General features: G+C 46.7%; 1 protein-coding gene and 1 pseudogene across 2 annotated transcripts in view; one reads left to right on the top strand and one right to left on the bottom strand.

Moving 5' to 3' along the window:
* LOC138248876 (zinc finger protein 850-like) overlaps positions 1 to 19,707 on the bottom strand; it is a 142,683-nt pseudogene extending 122,976 nt beyond the window's left edge.
* A 331-nt stretch (positions 19,708 to 20,038) lies between these two features.
* Positions 20,039 to 22,437, top strand: part of LOC138248878 (zinc finger protein 182-like) — a 90,204-nt gene continuing 87,805 nt past the window's right edge. For both annotated transcript variants that reach the window (XM_069202855.1, XM_069202854.1), the window contains exon 1: positions 20,039 to 20,202. In XM_069202855.1, coding sequence (XP_069058956.1) covers positions 20,179 to 20,202 — 24 coding nt within the window. In that variant the 5' untranslated portion in view covers positions 20,039 to 20,178. The remainder of the gene's footprint in view (positions 20,203 to 22,437) is intronic.

The following is a 22,437-nucleotide window of genomic DNA, read 5'->3' as shown; positions in this document are numbered from 1 at the left end:
AGACTGGTGTTCAGATTAGCATTAAATACATACAAAACAGATTTTACTTTTTGATTAGAACAAATGTGCCAGAATCCCAGGCACTGCATAGGTCAACCTCTCTGTGCTATGGCAAGTGCTGTGAAACAGTGGATGAGATCAATCACAAGCCAAGAGACAAACTGCCAGACGTTTACGATGTAAAAAAAAAACACAAAATGCACTTGAGCCCCAAGGATGAGCTAGAAGGCTGCCTCAACAACTGTGTAACTGTATTATGTGCATTTTGCACACAAAGAATAACAATAAAATTATTTTTCAGCTAATGAATATGTTCTGGTCTTGAGCTTCTTCCTGAAATCGGGAAGGGACTGAGTGGTTTGCAGGTGGTGGTGGGGGGGGGGGGGAGGAGGTGATCCAGGTCTTTGTGGTGAGATAAGAGATACAGCAGCCTCCGCTGCAGCTAAGGAAGACTTGTGGGACATGTGTGAGGGCGAGGTAGGCTGACTGGAGGTCTCTGGTGGGTTGGTGGAAGGTCAGATGGTGGTTTAAGTGTTTGGGTTCAATGTTGTGGAGGGCCTTGAAGGCAAGGTCAGGACCTTGATTCTGCATCCCCTCTGCAGGGCAGCCAGTGTAGGCTTCTGTGGTGTCTGGTGATGCTGGTGCATCTGGAGAGATCCAGGATGAGTCTTGCTTAGGAGCTCTGTATAGTGTGGAGGTGGTTGAGGAGTTGGGTGGTCACTCCCATGTAAAGCGTGTCTCCGTAGTCCAGCTTGCTGGAAACGAGGGCCTGGGTCCCTATCCTTCTGGCTTCTACGGGGATCCATCTAATAATCTTTCGCACCAGGCGGAGGATAAGGAAGCAGGTAGCGGCAACTATGTTTATCTAATGTTTGAAGGTGAGTCAGTTGTCAATGATGATGCCGAGGTTGCAGGCATGGTCAGTAGCGGCTGGGGCTTTCCCAAGGGTGACTGTCCATCAGGTGTCATCCCAGGGGGATGCATTGTTTCTGAAGATGATGACTTTTGTCTTGCCTGTATTCAGTTTTAGGCAGTTGGATCTCAATCCTACATATGTGCATTTTCATTTTCAGTTTAAGCATTGAATGTTCCAATACAACACTAATGTTGAAACATACATGTTTATTCACAATCTATAAAATAAGATTTTTATTTTACATAAAAAAATCTCAGCATCTTGATGTCATGATAAACAAAATAATTAAATTAAGAAAGACTGATGATTTAGGATGGTGGGCATTTTGATTCAAGAAGTGATAGGATGTAGAAGTTTTTCAAAAGAGTTTATTACAACCCCTTGTGGGTTAGTAGTTTTTGAGGGGGTAGACACATTTGACAAACAATGCAAAATTTACAAAGAAAAGAAAACATATACTGGACTGGTTATCAGCAGAAGATGCTTACACATTACATAAGAGTACCTGGAACCGCCTTCAAATAACTTTTACACTCATCAGAGGCCTATGCACCAGATTTATATCTTGGCACTATGGATTTGTTCACAGTCAAGATAACGGTCCACCCACCCAATTTAACTGTAGGTGGAACATTGATGTAACCACAGCAGAGACTAATCCGTCTCCGTCATGGTTACAACCTTCGACGGCCTGACGGAGTAAGTTAACCTCTATGTGAGCCCTCCTAATTTAGATGGGAGGAGATACAGGTCAGCTTTAAATGCCCATTACCGCCAGAAAAATCCTGGATGGAAGGGGCAGTGAAGACTGTTGAATGCAATTTTAGACAGCTTTTTTTTATTTTCAAAAATAATTTTCTTTATGAAAAAAAAAAAAATCCAGAAGTCTGACGGACATCACCATCATGTTGATGGAGTAACGTGTCAAACTTAACAAAGTATTGACAGGAACCAATGTGACACTGGTTATTTCTAATGCCTAAAAAGCATGACCACCGACTTGGTGGTCACTTCTAAATTAGACAGGTGGGGACTTCTTAAAGGGGATGGAATAATTTACTCCGTGCTCTGAGGGAGTAAAAGACGATCCACCTAATCATAAATTGGGCCCTAAATCATCAATGGCAAGCAGACCTCATAGATGTGCATAAACATGCACCCGATAATGACACGCGCAACAGTTGTATTCACTGATAAATGTGATGTCAAAGTACGCTTTTCCAATTGGCTTGAAGGATGAATCTTGGGGAGTCTGAAATCTAAGAACTAAGGGAGAAATTTGCTAAATTCTAACACAATGCAGCAACCAAAGTTGCAGCACTGCGCCTCGTCAAGGGCAGTGTGAAAAACAGTGCTATATCTACCATGATAAGGCACTGTTTTTCCTCTCACCCCACGCTGGTGCAATTCAGGCTGCCATTCCCCAACAAACACTTGTGCACCATGGTGCAAGGATGTGTGTATTCTATCAAGCATCGTTTTTCTACTGATAGGAGAGCTTTCAAGTTCAGAAACTATGCTTTAATATTTCTTATCTTACTATGAATGCGTGCTGTATAATGCAACACACATGCAAAGTTGGATAATGTTGGAAATGGGCAATATGGACAAACTAAAACCTTTTTCCTCTGTTGCGCCCCCCTCAACAAAGCATAATATTTTGGTATAAATCTTTGTCTAAAACTCCAAATAGAGAAGTATATGCATCAAAACACATGGGTGGTTGCATGAAAATGCCCATATACCACCCATGCAGCAATACTTTGAAGCAAAGTAGCGCATAGTGCTACTTTTCATCACTTTGGCAAACTTTTCAATTAAAATCCTGATTTACTTTAGGAAGTAAATACCACCAACATGAATTGTACCTGGTATGCATAACGCAAACCAGCCAGAGGGCAGATCGCCCTACTCTGGATAAGTCAGAGAGTGCATACTGCACTGGGTGGCTGCCGGCCCCATTTAATCCACTGTGAAGAAAAAAGAACAATAATGATATGGTGAATGGCCAAATAGCTGTGTTGACGCACTTGTTAGGGGTCTTGAATGGGCCCCATGGGTGTGACACGGGCTGGTATTATATGCTGATGAGGGCCTCACATTCCTTGATCAACCTCAGCAGTCAGGTTACAGGTCCTCCAAATCTTTTGGAGAATTCTCAGCGCCATCATCAAAGCCTCTGTGTATCTCATTGAATGCCCCCATTCACTGTTGGAAAGGCCATAGGGCTTTCAGGTCCTGACCGACTTAAATAGCTCGGGGTATACATTACAAGGGATGTGCAGAGGGCCGGGGACAGAAACATTCAACTGCAGCTAGAGCACCTGGCCAGGGAACGGGGTTCTGGTCAGCACGCCCTCTGACTTTCTTCGGGTAAGATGGTAATCTAGCCCCATTTATTATACCAACTACAGAATTATCCATATATTATTACCTGCTACCTCTTCACTTGAACGAACACCATCTTGCAAATTCTGAGGAACTACCACCTCTCCCCAATACAGCTCTGTCAAAATGCTTCAAATCTTGGTATGAGGGAGGTATAGAGGCTTCAATGGCTTCATATATTAGGGTATCCAACTTAATTAGTATAAATAAAAAGTGGTTTGATACCTCAAGGGGCTCTGTCTTTGCCTCTGTAAAATGGGGGATGTGGAGGACAGAGGTATCCCACTCAATTTATAGGGGAGAGACGCCTTCTTCTCTCTCTCTGGCCACAAAAGTGGCATTTTGGGTTTGGAATGAAACTATCACATCTCTGGATGTGTCTTTTGACGAGTGGGAAACCCCTGTAGTTGGGTATTGGCTGGGGCAGACATCTGGGGATACAGGTATTCTGGTGGTGGGAAGCAATTTCAAAGTTGGGGAGATGTTATGTCAAGTTACACTGAAATCATTTGGACAGCTCAGTACTTAATGTAACTTCCATTGTAGTCAATTCCTTAGTTATATATATGTGGCTCGTGTGTGCTCTTATTCCCCTCATAAAAAACCTGGATGAGCTCCTGACCATAGTACGAGGGAGGAAATAGTTTTAGTGGAGGAACTGAGGTTCAAGATCTCAGCAGTATGTAGCTCTTTAACAAATTGCTCAGCTGACTCTTTTGGCCAATTGTGGGATGTGTGGGGACAGGACAGGGGCTCCCTGACAGAAGACGACTGGAGGGAGGCATGGGCGACTCACCGGGAAGCAGTGACTGCGTCATAGTTTAGGCCCATACAGCCGAAATACCTGCATAGGGCCTAATACACATGGGACAGACCGCAGAAGATGGGATTGGTCTTATGATTCAACAGTCTGATATGCTCAGTTCAGAGAGGAGACCTTATGAATACCGTTTGGACCTATGATAAGTTGGTTCCCTTTTAGGAAGGGGTGCTCTTGCGTCTGGCGACAGTGATGGGCTGGCAACTCCCTAGGGATTCAAAGTGAGTTCTCCTGCACATTACAACTGACACATACAGCAACAAATATAAACTGACTTTGCTACGCTTGGGCCTGGTGGTGGCCAAGAACGATATTGCCAAGGCATGGAAAAATGCCAAGCTTCCTTTGCAAAAGGAAAATCCCTGACTAAAGCCTCTATATTTTTGTATTGTCTGTATTCTCTTAATTGAGACTGAAAACCTAACGATCTAGCTGTTGCTTTGCTATCCTTAAATCATTCAAGAGCAGAGTCGGCCTCTGATCCAAAAAGTTGGGTGCCATCAAATGATAGGTCTATTAGTGTTGGTTGAACACCGTGCAGAAAGCCCAAATTCCTGAGCCAAGCACTGCGATGAAGGGATACTGATGAACCCATAACTTGGCTACTGAATCAGCCATATCCAGGACTGATTGGCTAAGGTGTCTGGTTGCTGTTTGTCCATTTGCTACTAACTCTGAGAAGTGCTCCTAAGGTTTTCTGAGAGGTTTGGGGTGACCGCTCGGGCAACATCCTGTTCGGCATGTACATGTCTTTCCAACATACTACATCTTTTTATATTCTCTATCCATTGGGGTTGAAAGAAATTATTCTGGGGTTGTTTTAGATGAACATAAGGTCTAAACCACTAAGCTTTTGGGAGAAGGGTTAGCAAAGAGAAAAGTTGAAGCGGAGGAGACATCAGAGTAGCTAATGGCATCAGAGGCTGAGAAGCCAGTGGAGTGTCCTGAACTGTCATGCCGTGGGCTCCCACGGCGTCCTCTAGTCGGCCCACGGTGAGGTCCACGGTCCGGTTTGCTGGTTGCAGGGCTTGCCACAGCCTTTCTTCTCAGCCGCAGAGTGAATTGTTGCCCGTGGCGAGGTCAGTAGGCCCAGGGTTGGGCGTCGGGCCTCACTGCCGTCGTCGCGGGTTGTCCACACCCAGCCCCGTTCCTTCACTTATCTGGTGCCCTGATCTAGGGATTTTCCTTTTTCTTCTTCCTAGCAGGGCCATGTTTTCTCTGTCCCAGCATCCTATTCTCATTTCCCTGCATGAATCAGTTTCCTTTTCTATGATGGTGTTCTCACTTCTTCCTACATGTCACTTCCTGCTGAGTGGTATATAAGGGGTCAGATTCTTGTTCTCTTTGCGTTGCAACACTTCCCTTGGTGGTGATCACGCTCCAGCAGTTTTTTTCTCTGATTCCGGTTTTTGTTCATTTTTTTCCAGCTTATCCTGTAATTCCTTTTCCTGGCGTTCTGATTTTTGACGTGTCCTTTTTTTCTGTTCTGGAGGGTTCCAGTCAAAGAGATTTTTTCCCTTAGAGGTTTTTCCTCTGGGACTCCTTCTGGAGGGCACGGACTGTTGTAGCGTACCATTGTCAGTAACACTGTGGCTACCAGAAGGGGTCGCCCTTACCTCGGCCAGAGGAGGACCTACAAGAACCAGGGTCGCACTGCAGCTCCATCTAAAGTTTGGGGTACTGGGTTCCTAACTGGGGCCATGGAGACAGCACCACAGGCGGAACTGGATGCAAAGTTGACATTGGTTCTTGTAGTAGTCCCAACAGTACAGACACTCAGTAGAGGCAGCTTGGGTTATTAAGGTAAGTATTTATTTGTTATTTCCAATAAAGGATGTATAGGATTAGGTAATGTGGTTTAGAGACTATTGCTTCTTTGGGTGGTGAGCTTCGTCTTCCTAGCGTGCTTCTCTTCCTCTTTTCCTTTTAGGTGGCGATTTGGATCTTCCTCATGATCCCGGGTAGCATATAGGGGAAAAAAGGATAAATACCGATGGTGAGTGGAATGAAGGCCGTTACATACGTCCTTTTACTTAGCTGCAATACTGGGGAATGGGTTCAGGAAGGGGAGTGCCAGTGAGGACTGTGGGCTGTGACTCTATTGCCTTATCTCCTAACCGTACTTATTTTTGGTGCTCGTTATGTGCCCCCCCCTTTTCTTGGTGCCCTCTGACTCCCTCCCTGTCCTCCCCTCACCCCGTCTCCCTCCCTTCCCCAGCTTGTCTCTCTTTAAGGTGCCCCTCTGGTTGTCCACAAGGACCGTACCTTCCAGAGCCACGACCCTCCGGGGCCGTGGCTGGCTCTGTGGAGGTCCTCTCGTTGGTCTCCGGTCCCGCTGTCGTCTGGTCTGGTCCCCGTGGGCTCCGGCACCACTCTGGCGTCGTCTCCACAAGTTCCCGGCCAGTGGGACTGCCCTCCGTCCTCGGGGTTGCCTTCCGGATTGTGTGGCTGTCCTCTCCGACCGCCGCCGCCCTTCTCCTCACTCGCCGTTCCTGCGTCCTTGCTCGTCGCTCCTCCGTCCTCGCTCGCCGCTCTCTCGTCCTCGCTCGCCGCTCCTCCGTCCTCGCTCGCCGCTCTCTCCGCCTTCTGGGGAATCCCTGGCCTTTGGCCTCCCGCTGGCCAATCCGCTGTGCGCTCGTCATCGGAGGTTGTCGAGGCAACCTCGAAATGCCGGCCTCGCCGTGAAAGCGTTCCTATGGCAACATGGGAACGCGAAAACAACTCTTGTCCTGCTGGTGCCTCGCTTACGATCGGGCTGACCCTGTCACACACCCTTCCCCAAGAGCTGTCCTGCTCTAGGACAGTGGCAGACAGAGGAAACCGAGACAGATAATCCGCGGGGGCCTGGCGAGATCCGGGCACGTGGCGTACCTGAAAAGAGAAGGGTTGGAGTTCAAGGAACCAGCGGAGTATCCTGGAGTTCGAGTCCTTATGTGCAGCTAACCACGTAAGGGGAGCGTGATCCGTGAATAATATAAAAGGTCGGCCCAGGAGGTAGTATTGTAGACAGTCTATGGCCCATTTGATAGCCAAACATTCCCTCTCAATAATTGGGTAATTGCGCTCCCGAGGAAATAACTTCCTGCTGATGTAGACTACGGGGTGGTCAAGCCCTTCTGCATCAGGTTGCGTTAGAACCCCTCCAAGCCCAACATCCGAGGCATCGGTGTAAAGGTGGAAAGGTTTTGTAAAATCCGGACAGCGCAGGATGGGGTTGGAGGTTAAGGAGTCCCTTAGTCGTTCAAAACTCGCATTTTGCGTCTCCGAAAAAGGCAAAAGCCGATTGGGATGGTGTTTAGCGAGGAGGTCCGTAAGGGGGGCTGCTATGGAGGAATAATGCGGAATGAAACGTCGATAATAGCCCACTAATCCTAAAAATTAACGTAAATCCTTTTTAGTGTGTGGAAGAGGGGCATGCAAGATAGCCTCCACTTTTGGGTTTTGAGGTTGTAGGGTACCCTGATTAATCCGATAACCCAGGTAGGAGATGTCTGTCTTACCTATGATACACTTCTTGGGATTGGCTGTTAAGCCGGCTGATTTGAGGGCGTGGAATATCTTCTGTATGTGTACCAAATGTTCTTCCCATGATTCGCTAAAAACGACTACATCGTCTAGGTATGCGGCAGAGAATGTAGGAAAGGGTTTTAAAATCCTATCCATCAACCTCTGAAAGGTTGCGGGTGCCCCGTGAAGCCCAAAAGGTAGTACGGTGAACTGATACAGCCCTGACTGGGTGGAAAAGGCTGTTTTCTCCTTATCCTGAGCGGCTAGGGGAATCTGCCAGTATCCTTTTGTTAAGTCGATAGTGGACATGTATTTTGCTCTTCCTAGTTTTTCGAGAACGTTGTCTACTCTCGGGATGGGGTAAGTGTCAAAGAGGGAGCTTGCGTTAAGTTTGTGGAAATCGATACAAAACCTGACACTACCGTCAGGTTTTGGTACTAGGACCACCGGTGAACACCAGGGACTATTGGAGGGTTCGATGACTCCTAAGGATAACATCTTTTTGATTTCTTCCTCAATTATTTGTTTTCTAGCTTCTGGAATGCGATATGGACGCTCTCTAGTGATTGTATCGGGATTTGTTCGTATGTTGTGGTGGATTAGGGAAGTTTTTCCTGGCTTCTCTGAAAACAGCGGTTTCCACTGTTTCAATATTGTACGTGCTTGTTGTTTTTGCCCCTCAGATAAAGTATCGTTCACCGAGGGTAAAATAACCTCCGTGGATGGGGTGGTGGGGTAGAACTCGATATCTAGTGTCTTCTTGGGGCACAGGAAGTGACCCATTTCTATGGTTTGGTTAGGCTGTTCGGGTGTTTCCCATTTTTTTAGCAAGTTTACATGGTATATTTGTGTTTTCCTCGGATGGGAGGATATTTCAATAAGGTAGGTGACGGGGGAAACTGCCTTGATAATGCGATATGGTCCTTGCCATTTGGCGAGGAGTTTGTGTTCGGAGGTGGGCCTCATTATTAGGACCTGGTCTTCGGGTTGGAAAACCCGTAGTTTGCTTCCTTTGTCATATTGGAGTTTCTGAGTTCGTTGGGCCTCTTCCATGTTTGCATGCACGTCAGCCCATAAGCTGTGTAGGTGTTTTCTCAATTTTTTTGCATATTCTAATAACGGAGTCCCCCCTTCCTCCGCCTCAGCCTCCCAGGCTTCTACCGCCATGTCTAGTAGGGAGCGAGGTTGGCGTCCAAACACCAACTCAAATGGGCTATGCCCCGTGGATGCTTGTTCGTGGGTTCGTAGGGCGTACAGAACTAGTGGCAACTTTTGATCCCAATCTTTCCCTGTCTCATTGATAATCTTTCTAAGTAGCGTTTTAATGGTTCGGTTATATCGTTCTACCAGTCCGTCTGTTTGAGGATGGTAAACGGATGTTCTGATCTGAGCTATCCCCAACGTTTTGCACACTTGTTTCATTAGGGTGGACATAAAAGGGGTACCCTGGTCTGTAAGAATGTCATGGGGAAACCCAAGTCGAGCAAAGACATTAATCATGGCTTGGGCGACTGTCTTGGTCGTCATACTCGTCAGGGGAATAGCCTCTGGGTATCGTGTGGCATAGTCCACAATGACCAGGATGTAGGTGTGTCCTTTTGATGAAGGAATTAAGGGCCCGACCAAGTCCATCCCTATTCTTTTAAAGGGAATATCTATAATGGGAAGGGGTAAAAGAGGTGCCTTCCTAGGCCTACCAGGTTCGGTTAACTGACATCGGGGACATTGGGCGCAATACCTTCGTATGTGGGCGTATACCCCAGGCCAGTAAAATTTCCTGAGCAAATATTCTTCGGTTTTTTCTCTCCCCAAGTGTCCTCCCCCTGGGTGATTATGTGCTAGTGCAAGAACATGATCCCGATAGTCGGTAGGTACTAGAAGTTGGTGTTTACGTATACCCAACCGTGTGGTAGTTACTCGATACAATAAGTTTTTTTGTACTACAAAGTAGGGACCCACCTCCTCGGTCTCTTCTGGTACGGCTGACCTCCAAGCGTGGGTAAGGGAGGGGTCCTCTCTCTGTTGTTGAATAAAACTACTAGGGGCTTCTTGAAGTTCTGCCACTATTTCTCCGCAAGATTTTTCACCTGCAGTCTTCCGATATTCCTCCCTCTCATGTCGTTTTTCCTTTCGTGACAATTTTCTACGATCAGCTGGACACTCTATACCACTCTCTGCAAAAGGAGCCTCTCTCCACCAATCTTTGACTACCTTGTTATCTCTGACGTGGTCCAACAACTCTTGGAAGTGGATATAGTCTGTCCCAATGATACACTCCTCAATTAATTGGGGCATTATTCCTACGGGTAGGAAATCCTGATAGGGTCCCCACACGATTGGAAGCATTTTTATAGGATACTGGGCCTTGTCTCCGTGTATACAACATATCGTTACCCATTGTTTCTCTTCTGCGTCGTCATGCGTCACGTCTTTTCTGATTACCGATTGGCTACAGCCAGAATCCACCAGGGCATACACCCTTTCCCCATTAACGGTTATCATTAGTTTAAATTTGAGAGCACCCTTTCCTGTACATAGTACCCTCCGTCTTGTCATTCCTATCTCCATTGGTTCCCCGGTATCCTGTTTTTGCGGACACATACGTGCGATGTGTCCCCATTCGCCACAATTATAACATTGGGGTCCCATTGTAGGTGGGCCTTCCGGAAATCTTCGTGGTACTAGGTGGTCGGGTGGACTTTTTAACAAGGTCTTTGGGTTCGGAAGGACCGGTTTAAGGATGTTTCGTGTCGGAGGGTTCCTAACCTCGGTAGACCGATGAAAAGCACAGGCGAGATCAATGGCCGTCTCAGTGTCCACTTTTGGGTGTTGCCTGATCCAGTGTTTTGTAGACGGTGGCAGACCGTCTAGGTATTGCTCTAGTATGATGGTCTTGAGAACCTCCTCCCGACTATTTCCTACGTGGCCTAACCACTTCAATGCCAAATCCTTTACTCGAAAATAAAAGGTTCTAGGATCTTCATTGACTCCCCATTTGATTTTACGAAATTTAACTCTGTAATATTCTGCATCGTGGCCCACCCTTTCCAGTATACTAGTTTTTATGTCTTGATAAGGGGTATCACCACCCGGGTTGGCGGCTTGATACGCTGATTGTAGGATACCTGTGAGCAAGGGAGCAACGTACTGTCCCCACTTATCTTCCGGCCACAGGGCGGAGGAAGCCACTCTTTCAAAATTGGTAAAAAAGGACGCTGGATCCTCTCCCTCCTGATATTTCTGTAGTACCGAACTAGGTACGTTCGGATGTACCTTACTCGCGGCAATAGTCTCAGTTAGTTTTTTCATCGCGCTTTCATGGACTAGCTGATTATTAGCCAGTATGGTCGCCTGACTCTTCAGAGCAGATTGCAGAGCCTCCCGATCCTCTTTGGCTTCTCGCTGTTGGGCTTCCCATACCAGCTGCAAGTGTCTTTGCCCCTCCGCTAGCTGCTTGACCATGGTCTCTAAGGACGGGCTTTCACTCATTGTGTATACTGTTTGGACTGCCAAGAGGAGGGGTTTAAAGATCCCACTTCTGACACCACTGTAGTAGTCCCAACAGTACAGACACTCAGTAGAGGCAGCTTGGGTTATTAAGGTAAGTATTTATTTGTTATTTCCAATAAAGGATGTATAGGATTAGGTAATGTGGTTTAGAGACTATTGCTTCTTTGGGTGGTGAGCTTCGTCTTCCTAGCGTGCTTCTCTTCCTCTTTTCCTTTTAGGTGGCGATTTGGATCTTCCTCATGATCCCGGGTAGCATATAGGGGAAAAAAGGATAAATACCGATGGTGAGTGGAATGAAGGCCGTTACATACGTCCTTTTACTTAGCTGCAATACTGGGGAATGGGTTCAGGAAGGGGAGTGCCAGTGAGGACTGTGGGCTGTGACTCTATTGCCTTATCTCCTAACCGTACTTATTTTTGGTGCTCGTTATGTGCCCCCCCCTTTTCTTGGTGCCCTCTGACTCCCTCCCTGTCCTCCCCTCACCCCGTCTCCCTCCCTTCCCCAGCTTGTCTCTCTTTAAGGTGCCCCTCTGGTTGTCCACAAGGACCGTACCTTCCAGAGCCACGACCCTCCGGGGCCGTGGCTGGCTCTGTGGAGGTCCTCTCGTTGGTCTCCGGTCCCGCTGTCTGGTCTGGTCCCCGTGGGCTCCGGCACCACTCTGGCGTCGTCTCCACAAGTTCCCGGCCAGTGGGACTGCCCTCCGTCCTCGGGGTTGCCTTCCGGATTGTGTGGCTGTCCTCTCCGACCGCCGCCGCCCTTCTCCTCACTCGCCGTTCCTGCGTCCTTGCTCGTCGCTCCTCCGTCCTCGCTCGCCGCTCTCTCGTCCTCGCTCGCCGCTCCTCCGTCCTCGCTCGCCGCTCTCTCCGCCTTCTGGGGAATCCCTGGCCTTTGGCCTCCCGCTGGCCAATCCGCTGTGCCCTCGTCATCGGAGGTTGTCGAGGCAACCTCGAAATGCCGGCCTCGCCGTGAAAGCGTTCCTATGGCAACATGGGAACGCGAAAACAACTCTTGTCCTGCTGGTGCCTCGCTTACGATCGGGCTGACCCTGTCACAGTTCTATTGGTTCATCTGGCGCCTGGTCGATCGGAGTCAGCGCTGATGTGTCTTCATCTTCTGGAAGGCGTTCAACGTCTGCCTATGGACAAAGTTGAGTTGCCAGACTTGAGAAAGGTGACCGGCTTTTTTTAAATCTTTGTCGCAATCCATGCCTTCCCCTTTTGTGTTTTCTCTGGGATGATGTTGAGGATCGAAGCAACAGTGATCTTGATCTCAGACACAACGTGCTATAACACTACTTTTTTCCTGAGCTCCGGTCAAACATTTTGGCTTTCCTTTCTTTCAGAGCCTTAGGATGCATTTTCTGCCAAGATTTGCATTTGCCACATTATGGTCCAAACCCAGGTACCAGGGGCAGATTTTGTGAGGGTCAGACATTGACGTTGTCTCTTCACAGTCCCTGCATGGTTTGAATGTGGATCGCTTCAGTGGGGACATTTTACTACAACTGCACCTAAAAAAATAATCAAATGAGAAATTGTTGAATGAACAATTCAATTTTACTCTGAGCTAAGTTTTTCAGGAATGCATTGATGGTGCAGAAAAAAGGAAACTGATGTCAGCACGTAGATGGGGGTGCTTTGTGGTTCCAGTGACATCATAGAGTGCCATGTGCAGAGCTGGCTTGGAACAGGCACCCCCTGCCAAAGTGGGAGAGCTATTCAAGAAAAGTTTCCAAATCCAGCCTTGCGACTGGGGTAGTCAAAAGGTGAGGAATCTGCGTGTAGATGTATTCTTCAGAAGTAGTTTTCTCCATCATTTCCCTCTTCAACCTAATAAATGGTTCCGCCACATGTGCATAAGTATTGGAGGGATTCGGGTCACCTAATAATATGTTCTATGTTGGGTAATGCAATCCCTCCAAAGTATACTGACAAGTCAATGTTTTCAATGTAATGCTTGGAGTGCCCCCATCCCAAAGTAGTACTCACATTTCCCTATTCAATCCTATGAAATTCTCCACTTCTAATGCAGTGGGTGTGTTCTGCATGACCCATACTAGCTTTGGCAGCATTATCATTTTAAAGTGTGCCCTTTTCTGAGTAGCGTTAGTGGTAGCAACTGCCACCAAGTTACATCAAGTCAGAAGTCTCTTAACACTGATCCTAGAGTTTCTTTCAAAAATAAATCCATCGTCATGTATATATCCAGATATTTAAATCCCACTTCAGAGATTCTCACACTCTGCGGAGATCCCCTTCCAAACTCCAGAAAATGTGTGGTAAAATGTATCTGGAACTATCTACGTATAGAAGAATGTTGTCAGCTTAAGAGATTTTTTCCTACTGTAAATCTGTGCGCAGTCAAAACCCCTTAATCACTTCTAACAAGATCACCCAGCATGCTAGTGTCTTCAAACACAAGGGAAACAGTAGAGGTGACAACATAAATCCCTGCCTTATGCCTCTCCTCAGGGGGTATTTTGAGGAGATCACACCTTTTACACGAATAACTGGTCTTCGGTCTTGGTATAGGAGCACCACCCAGCCACAAAAACCCCAACCAAATCCAAACCTGCCCAACACCTGGAAGAGAAAGGGCAAATCCACTGCACTGAATGCCTTTTCGGCATCCAATGAGAATATCACTCGTGGGGCAGTAATAGATGGGATATCAGAAATCCTCATAGGAGTTTGAGGCATGAAGCCAGATTGATCCATATGAATAGGAGAAACCTGGTCACCAGTATTGTCCCAGGATCTTTACATCTACATTTAAGAGTGAAATTTGACAGTATGATGCACAGTAGCCAGGTGTTTTACCTTTGAGGATCAGAATTCTAAACATCTGAGTGAGATTGGGGCAAAGTTTCCTTGCTTCTAGCTTTGCTAAGTAAGTACTATATACAAGGGCTCAGCTGAGTTGAAAACTTCTTGAACAATTCCACTGGAATCCTATTGGGGCCTGGTATCTTTCCTTTCTTCATGTATTTCATTGCCTCGTCAACCTACCTCCACATTCTTTCTTTCTGCCCCACTCCCCACAACAGCTCCAAGGTTGACAATTCAAGGTCTGTAGATGATTTCCCAACTTCCTCCCCCACCTCCAAATGCTCCAGTTCATAAAAGGTTATAATGATGCACAAATTCTACTATAACTTTGCTTGTTGCTCTAACTTCCTCTGTAGCCATAGTCATTTTGCCTATTCACCTTGCAGTCATCTCAAGTCTCCCAAACCAGGCCAGAAACCTACCTGCTTTATTTTTAACTTAAGTACTTTTTATGACATTTTCATGCGGAATAAAATGTATTTGATGATGACCTGCCTTATCACCTACTTTTTATAAAAAAGAACTGACTAGCATGGTACTGTATCTGCACTTTATCATTTAACGCCAACTGATAGGAACCTTTGTGTCTTATATTGCCCTAACAGCTTGGGCGGTACTCTCCAGTATAAATTTCCACTATATCTCTGTTCCATCAGCTGTACTTTCCCAACTTTTTTTTTTTTTTTTTTTTTGGTTTTAAAGAGGAGTGGCAGTCTGAGTCCTATCCATCAATACTGCCCTGTTGGCTTCTCACTATATTTTCTAGGAAGTTGACTGTTCCCCCTCTTTCCTGATAACACTGTATCTGTAGCTCCCAAGCGTTTAATTTATACCACCGCCTATTGCCTTTGGCATTTCTCCCATCGTCCTCAAGAGTGGTGAATGGTCTGATATTTCCCCTAGCCAAACACACCACAGTCCCACTGGTGGGGTTTCTAATTTTGGTATATATAGGCCAGTCTGGAGAATGTTTTGTAATTTGCTTGATTGCCCACCTCTAATGAAAAGCACAATTTTATGATCTGGATATTACACCTTGTGCTTGCAGCAGGTAAATTAATCCTCTACACTGCTTTCTTAGGAGTCAAACCTGTGGCTACACGTAACACAGATCACTTCAGCAAGGTCATTAACCACCACTATAATCTTCACTTTAGCATACATGCCTACAGGTCCGTCTTTTTTAAGATGCATCAGGGGTCACTGCGCTGGCTGCTGAGTTTGGGGTGGGGGCGCAGTGTTTGCAAGTGTTTTATGATTTTAAAAGCACCTGCTGCAGCGTTCCGTGCCTCAAGCTATTTTCAGCCAACAACAAAAATGTCAAGATAACTCCATGAATAATGTTCTTTCTTAAGAGAGATTGGAGTTCTGGCTAGTGGAAGTTTTGACTCATCTTAAGGTAAAGCAGAGGGTTACTATGTCTGCTGCAAAGAACGTGCACTATGCAGATCACGAAGTGCACATTACGTGAATAGGTCAGTGAGTTACCGCTTTTATCAGAGAGATCATTTTGCTACTTGTAGTTTAGAAGTTAAGATCTTAATATAGAACAGCAAGATATTACCTGTTGTTAAAGGGCTGTACGCAAACTGCAAGGTACAGATTAGAGCTTTGGGTTTTCCCCAGTCTTTCATTATCCTAATGTTGCAAAAAGGGTTCATTTGATTAGAAATCAATATTTATTATTAAACAGAAACCCTGAACCATGTTGTGTTTCTCCAGACAAAGCACTCTTAAAATATACTGCCTACCAGTATGGATGAAGTGGCTCCTACACCTTGAAGTCCTCTGTCTTATGAAACATTTCCTAAACACTGATTAACACACGCAGGATTAATTGTCTCTGTGCTCTGACACACTACCCTACACTGGCATGAGAGACGCTATAAAACTAATTAAATGCATCTGAGAGAAAGTGGTTACGGAGACTTGAGTGGCTCTGTTAAAAGGATGGCTGTTGGAAATGGTCTTTTATGCAGAGTTATCCCCAAACTTTTGCCTCCTATTTTTTCTGATCTGTTTTTGTTGGTTTATTGTCTGCGCACTTTACCACTGTAGATCAGTCCTAAAGTGCAAATGCTCCCTGTGTAAATTGTATTGGTGATTGGTTTATATTTACTAGTAAGTCCCTAGTAAAGTGCACTATGTGTTCCCAGGGCCTGTAAATGAAATGCTACTAGCGGGCCTGTAGCATGGATTGTGCCACCCACGAGTAAACATGCCTCAGACCTGCCACTGCAGTGTCTGTGTGTGCAGTTTTAAACTGCCAATTCGACCTGGCAAGTGTACCCACTTGCCAGGCCCAAACCTTCCCTTTTTGTACATGTAAGGCACCCATGGGCAGGGTGCAGTGTATGTTAGAGGTAGAACATATACTGATGAGTTTTACATGTCCTGACAGTGAAATACTGCCATATTCAGTTTTCACTGTTGCAAGGCTTTTCTCTCTTAAAGGTTAACATGAGGACTGCCTTTAAATATCCTTTAATAGTAGTTTTGCATTGGGAGCAGATAGAGGTATGTAGTTTGTGGTCTCTGAACTCACAATTTTAAAATACATCTTTTGGTAAAGTTGTTTTTTAGATTGTCAGTTTGAAAATGCCACTTTTAGAGAGTGGGCATTTTCTTGCTTAAGCATTCTGTGCCTCTGCCTGCTTGTGGAATCCACGTCTGGTACAGACTGACAGTTGGGCTGTTTGTGAATTCCCTCTACACAGTGCCCGAAAGGGAGCAGTGGAGTGTCCTGCACATCCTGATGAGTCTACTGGGCTTGAGTGGGGAGGGCGGAGCTGCCACCTGCACCTGAAAGGGCTGTGCCTGTCCTCACACAATGCAGTCTCCAATCCCCGGGTGTGTTTGAGGCCAGGCCTGGGCAAGGCAGGATCTTGTATACATGAGACTTTCCTTTGAAGTTTGCAACTTCAAATGCAGGAAGGAGTAGAAGTAGTGGACCCAAAACCCCAGATTTTTAGAACACTTCTGGATCAAGAGGAACCTGCCAAGGAGAAGAGCTGGAGGAGGAGTACTGCCCCCTTTGCTGTGTGTGATTTGCTGTGTTAGCGTGCAGTTGCTGCTTCTGCCTTAAAGAGGACAAGGACTGGACTTTGCTGTGTACCCTGCTTGTGAAGTTTCTCCAAGGGCATGAAGTAGAGCTTGCCTCCTCTTGGAAGTCTCAGGGACACCAACGACTTTAAGTTTGTCTGTCTACAGCACTGGGATCTGTGTGTTTTGTGCTGTAACAGAAAGAAAACACCACGCCACCATCAACAATGCTGCTGCATGCACCGCAACCCTGGTCTCACCGCCGCCGCCACATGATGCAGTCACTGAGCCATTGCTTGCACGGTGACCTGTTGGCCCTGCACTCCGCCTCACCTTACTCACACACCGCAGCCATGGTATACCTGATGACACCGCTCTTTGCTGACACTGACGCCGATGCCTGCACCGTGGCCTGAGGACACCGCTCGTGAGGTACACGAAGCACTGTCCCGTCCTGCACCGCAGCCCTGGTCCACCAACGCCAGCGCCATCGACTCCAGTGTCGTCAACAGACGCGTCTGCCTGCACCGCAACCTGGGGGTGCCGCAAGGAGCCCATCTTGTGACATACCACTGCCCAGGGCCGACCAATAACAGTGCTTCAGCAATGATGACACCTCTGCCTGCACCATGACCTGGAGACACCGCACTTTGCGCCACCCCACTTCACACAGCAGCCATTGTCTCACTGATACTGCAGGATGCTGTCACCGAACCACTGCCTCCACCGTGACCTGTGGGCACTGCACATCGCATCGTCCCGCTTCGCCTGCAGCACCAACGTCATCCATGTCATTGCTCCTGACTTCGGCACCAACCCGGAGTTCGATCTCCAACACATGTGACTTCCAGGGCCCAATGACCCCTGCATCAACTTCCAGAACCAATGCCACATTCCAGATCTCATTGTGAGGATCACAACGCCCTGCATTTTCAAGGTACTGCTTGCGGTTGGCTTCCCGACAACGTAGATGGCCTGCGACGCTGCGGTAGGCCTGAACTGTTGGATGTGTTGTTCATGATGCTGTGATAGCTCCAGACGGTGCGTTTGACTTCAAATAACTGTATTTTTAAGTAATTCCTGCAAAATTCATATTTATTACTGTATGTTAGATTTTTCTTATTTTGGTCTTGTTTTACACAGATAAATATTGCCTATTTTTCTAAAACTGGTGTGGTGTCCTTTTGTAGTGTTTTCACTGTATTACTGTGTGTTAAGTGCAAATGCTTTACACAGTGCTTCTGAGATAAGCCTGACTGCTCGTGCCAAGCTACCAAGGGGGTGAGCAAGGGTTATCTGAGCTGGGTATCTCCCTTGCCCTGATTAGAGGGAGGGTCTGTACTTGGACAAAGGTGGAAACCGACTGCAAACTAGAGACCCTTTTTCTAACACTCCTTTCACCCCATATGTAACTCCTCACCCATCTCTGGCCATGTCAGACATGTATCGTGTTTTGTACTTATTCTAACCCTCATCTCTTGCTTGTTTCCAGCTCCGAGTTTAACTGCTTGACCACTGTAGTAAAGTATCCTCTTTTAGCCATAGTTACCCCCATTTTCTGCCTGATGTCAGTGTGCTTGACTGCGTTCACTGGGATCCTGCTAACCAGCTCTCTCTACTTTAAATGTTGTCACTGCATACTGGTAACACAGTATTTCACCCACAATTGGCATACTGGTGCCCCCTTATAAGTCCCTAGTACATGGTACTTAGGAACCCAGGGCATTGGCGTTCCAGGGGATCCCTATGGGCTGCAGCATTTCTTTTGCCACCCATAGGGAGCCCATGCAAAGGCTTCTACAGGACTTCCATTGCAGCCTGTGTGAAATGGTGCATGCGCCATTTCACAGCCATTTACACTGCAACAGCTCACTTATAAGTTACCCATATACCAGGCCTTCCAACCCTGAAAGCTGGGTGCAGAGTACCTGTGGGTGAGGGCACCCCTACACTAGCATGAGTGCCCCCACGACCTCCAGTGCCATTTTCATGGACTTCGTGAGTGAAGGGATGCCATTTTATGGGTGTACTGGACATAGGTCAATTCCTATGTCCAGCTTCATAATGGTAGCTCCGAACCTAGGCATGTTCGGTATCAAACATTTCTAACAACAGGAGTGAGCAAATCCATGATGGCGGTTGGCAGTGGCGGGGCGCACCAGCACTAAAGCCGGTCCTGCATGCCAATGGACCTGATTCAGGCTGGAGACTCCTGATTTTTTAAGCTAAAAATGTCTTTATTTCGGCTGTCTCCCACCGTAAATCCTCTCTGCTTCGCTTCAATAAAGGTCCATGGGGCAAATACATTCTCCCGATTATTTGTTTTTAAAACTCTCACTTTTCTCTTCTAAAATGCTGGCATGTATGGTTTGGCAGTAGCTGCCAAAAATTTCGGGGGGGGGGGGGGCACTGGGGTCAGATTCTAGGACTTGGGCCCTGGTCAGAGCTGATGGTATAAACGATATATTTACATTATGGGACGTACCTGTCAACGCTTCGAGCTGAATCGACTCCTTGAGGGCTGGGATGGCGGATGGCCAGAGAGGAGGGGGACGAAGCTGAGATGGAGCTCGCAGGTCCAAACAAGCCCAGAAACTGGAATCCCCCAGTCAAGTTTTATCACAGTACAAAGCGGAAAATGTCACCCATTTGCGCTGAAAATAGACTTCATCTGAGCATGCGCCTTGTGACGACGCTCTCTGGTCATGCGCAGTGCGAGTTCACTAGTCCTGTTGCCATGCGTAACTGTCCTCTGAGCATGCGCCTCGTGATAACCCACTCTGAGCATGCGCAGTACGACGATCGTACTCGGCGCCCTGTACCTGTCTACTGAACACGCGCCTTGAGACTGTCATACTTTCATCCTGCGCCCTGCGTAACTATCCTGTGAGCATGCGCCGAGAAGATGCGCCGCCTGAGAGTAATATCTTTTTATTGCGCATGCCCTGTCATAACACACCTGCAGCGCCTGCGCAGTAGGTCAGACTACCATCTGTAGTTCTTTCTGTTGTGGGTGTTTACGGAAGTTAAAGTAAACATTTTTGTCCCCGACCTTCATTTCATCTCTGGGTTATTTTGTGAAGGATCAAAGGGCTCTGGTCCTCTGCGTCCCTTCAATTCGTTATATTTTCGAAAAGTGGAATTACACGGAAGTAACAGGGAAGACATGTGCGACCCGAAATCTGAAAAAGTGAGTAACCTTGGGGTTGTGTAGTGTCTGTGGGTTTGTATGACACAAGTCAGCGACTTGTCAGAAACAAGTACAACGCGTGGCGTCGTAAAACTGTGGTTATGAAAATGGACCTATCACCATCTTCCGCATGAGCTACATAAATGCAATTACATTTTACAATAAAAGATAAACGAATACACAGTCAAGTACATAAAGATTATGTTGCAAATCGCAGGTAAGGTCGCCCTCGGAGGAACTTGCTATTTATCCGGTAGCCCGGTACATAAAAGAAATGTAACCATCTAGCTAATGTTTTCAGAAGGCGATTTATTGGGGGCTCAGCGTTTCGTTACGTATTACGTTTTATTAGTCGTTGGCTTTGCGTTTAGTATTCACTGTTTTGTAGTACGTCAGCGCACGTGGCCTGAACCAGGACTACAGTTCCCGTAATGCACTGTTTTTATTCATTGTTCTGAACCCCATTGAGAAGGAGCCTTCCTGGTAACCCTGTATTTATCTAGGGGGTGGATGAACAGCTGCTGTGGTAGCAACTGTGTGTCCTGGTGCCCAGGCTGCTGAATAAACACAGTCCTGTTACTTTCCAAGGTGAGGATTGAGAGGGAGAGAGACGGTTGGGGGAGGAAATGAGACAACTGATTCCTACCAGCGCTCCTTCTTTTATTATGCTTATTATATAAAACAGTTGAAACCATATGGAACAGTAAGGGAGGGCTGTTTATGTCTGCCTTTCCACTCCCCCTACATATCAGGACAACCACTCCACTCCTCAACTTCCGCAAGAAGCTGAAGTCTTGGCTGTTCAGCTGGGGGCACCTCCAGACATACACTCCTGCTCTAGCGCCTGGATACCCTCATATGTGGTAAGCTGCACCCTACATAACATTATATTACCATTATTTGGTCATGCTAAATAGATAAACCTGACATTCTTACTCAATTAAGAATAGCAGAAACTAAACCAGAGTCCATAGCTTAAGCATCTAGGTTGAGTGGAGCAGTATTGGTGTAATTTGAATTATTCAACTAATTGTGTTTCATGTTGTACATCGGATCATGTGTGCTCGTCACAGGGCACCTTACCTTCTACACACTGTAAGAAACTTACATCTGAGTAAAGGTGAGACAGCTCACTGGGTATGTGCATAAAAGATCCTGCCTCTATGGCCACCATGGTCATGAGCAAGTAGTGTTGTCAGAAAAGTAGCCTTTTATTGTGCTTATTTGCCTCCCACGCCCATTAAAGTCCTGGACATGGATTTAATTTAATAAAGTTAGATAGATGTGCAAAAATAAGACTGTCTTGGCAAATCCGGGACATATGATTGCTGTAACTACATCAGACATTGTGAAAACCATTATTGGAAAAATAGGAGGGGGTGTTCCCAGCATCTTAATTACTAATAAACATTCATACTGTATGGACAAACGTGACATTCCTGCTCCATTTACTGTAATGAAGACTAAACCAGAGTGAATAGTTTGAGGATATAGGCTTAAGTAGATAGGTTGGGTTGAGATGTTCTGATGACAGTTAACTGGACATTCAGGTGTCCAGTTACGCACAGGGGCATGTTTCTAGTTGTTAAGGTTTCTGTACTTTTGAGAAGGTGGACATAGAGAAGCAGCTGATACAGCACGTGGATACCCTCACAGCTGGTAGGTAGCATGCAGAGTAGCAGAATACAAACCACCCGCAGGTGGAAAAACAACCATGAAGACAATGCCACACAGCGAATCAGTAATCCAGTATATACAGTAAAGGCTTATCAGAGCAACTTAATCAGAGACCCTATAACGTAGCTAGGTCATAGCCACCACCGCGGAAGGCAATCCACTACCAGAGACCGCCTGAGCGCTCACTTCCCCACCCCCATCCCTCCCAACAGGCCAAAGCACATCTGGCATGTGGTGTCCTAGCCCGGGGCAGTCGCAGCAAGGCAATATCTGATGCAGGGGTGCAGTTAATTCTACAGTCAACTCTGCAGCCAGCTGCGTCCGCAGAAAAATCTCCAAAGGACCCGAAATATCCTTCGGGAGAGAGCGTACAGCTGTTCCTGATAGTAGGCAGCCTCATTCAGCCATTGAGCTACTCGAGGCACCATACTCCCAGCCCAATGGAAGGCCGGCCTACGCTTGGCCAGCAGCAAAAGAATTGCAGTGAGTTTCTACACGTCAAGGAGGCATCCTTCACATAGCCAAGCAGGGCCACCAGTGGTGTCATTTCCACATTGC

This window comes from Pleurodeles waltl, chromosome 8 (assembly GCF_031143425.1).
Source record: "Pleurodeles waltl isolate 20211129_DDA chromosome 8, aPleWal1.hap1.20221129, whole genome shotgun sequence".
In the NCBI taxonomy this organism is placed as follows: Eukaryota; Metazoa; Chordata; class Amphibia; order Caudata; family Salamandridae; genus Pleurodeles; species Pleurodeles waltl.
This window is presented reverse-complemented; position numbering and strand designations above follow the sequence as displayed.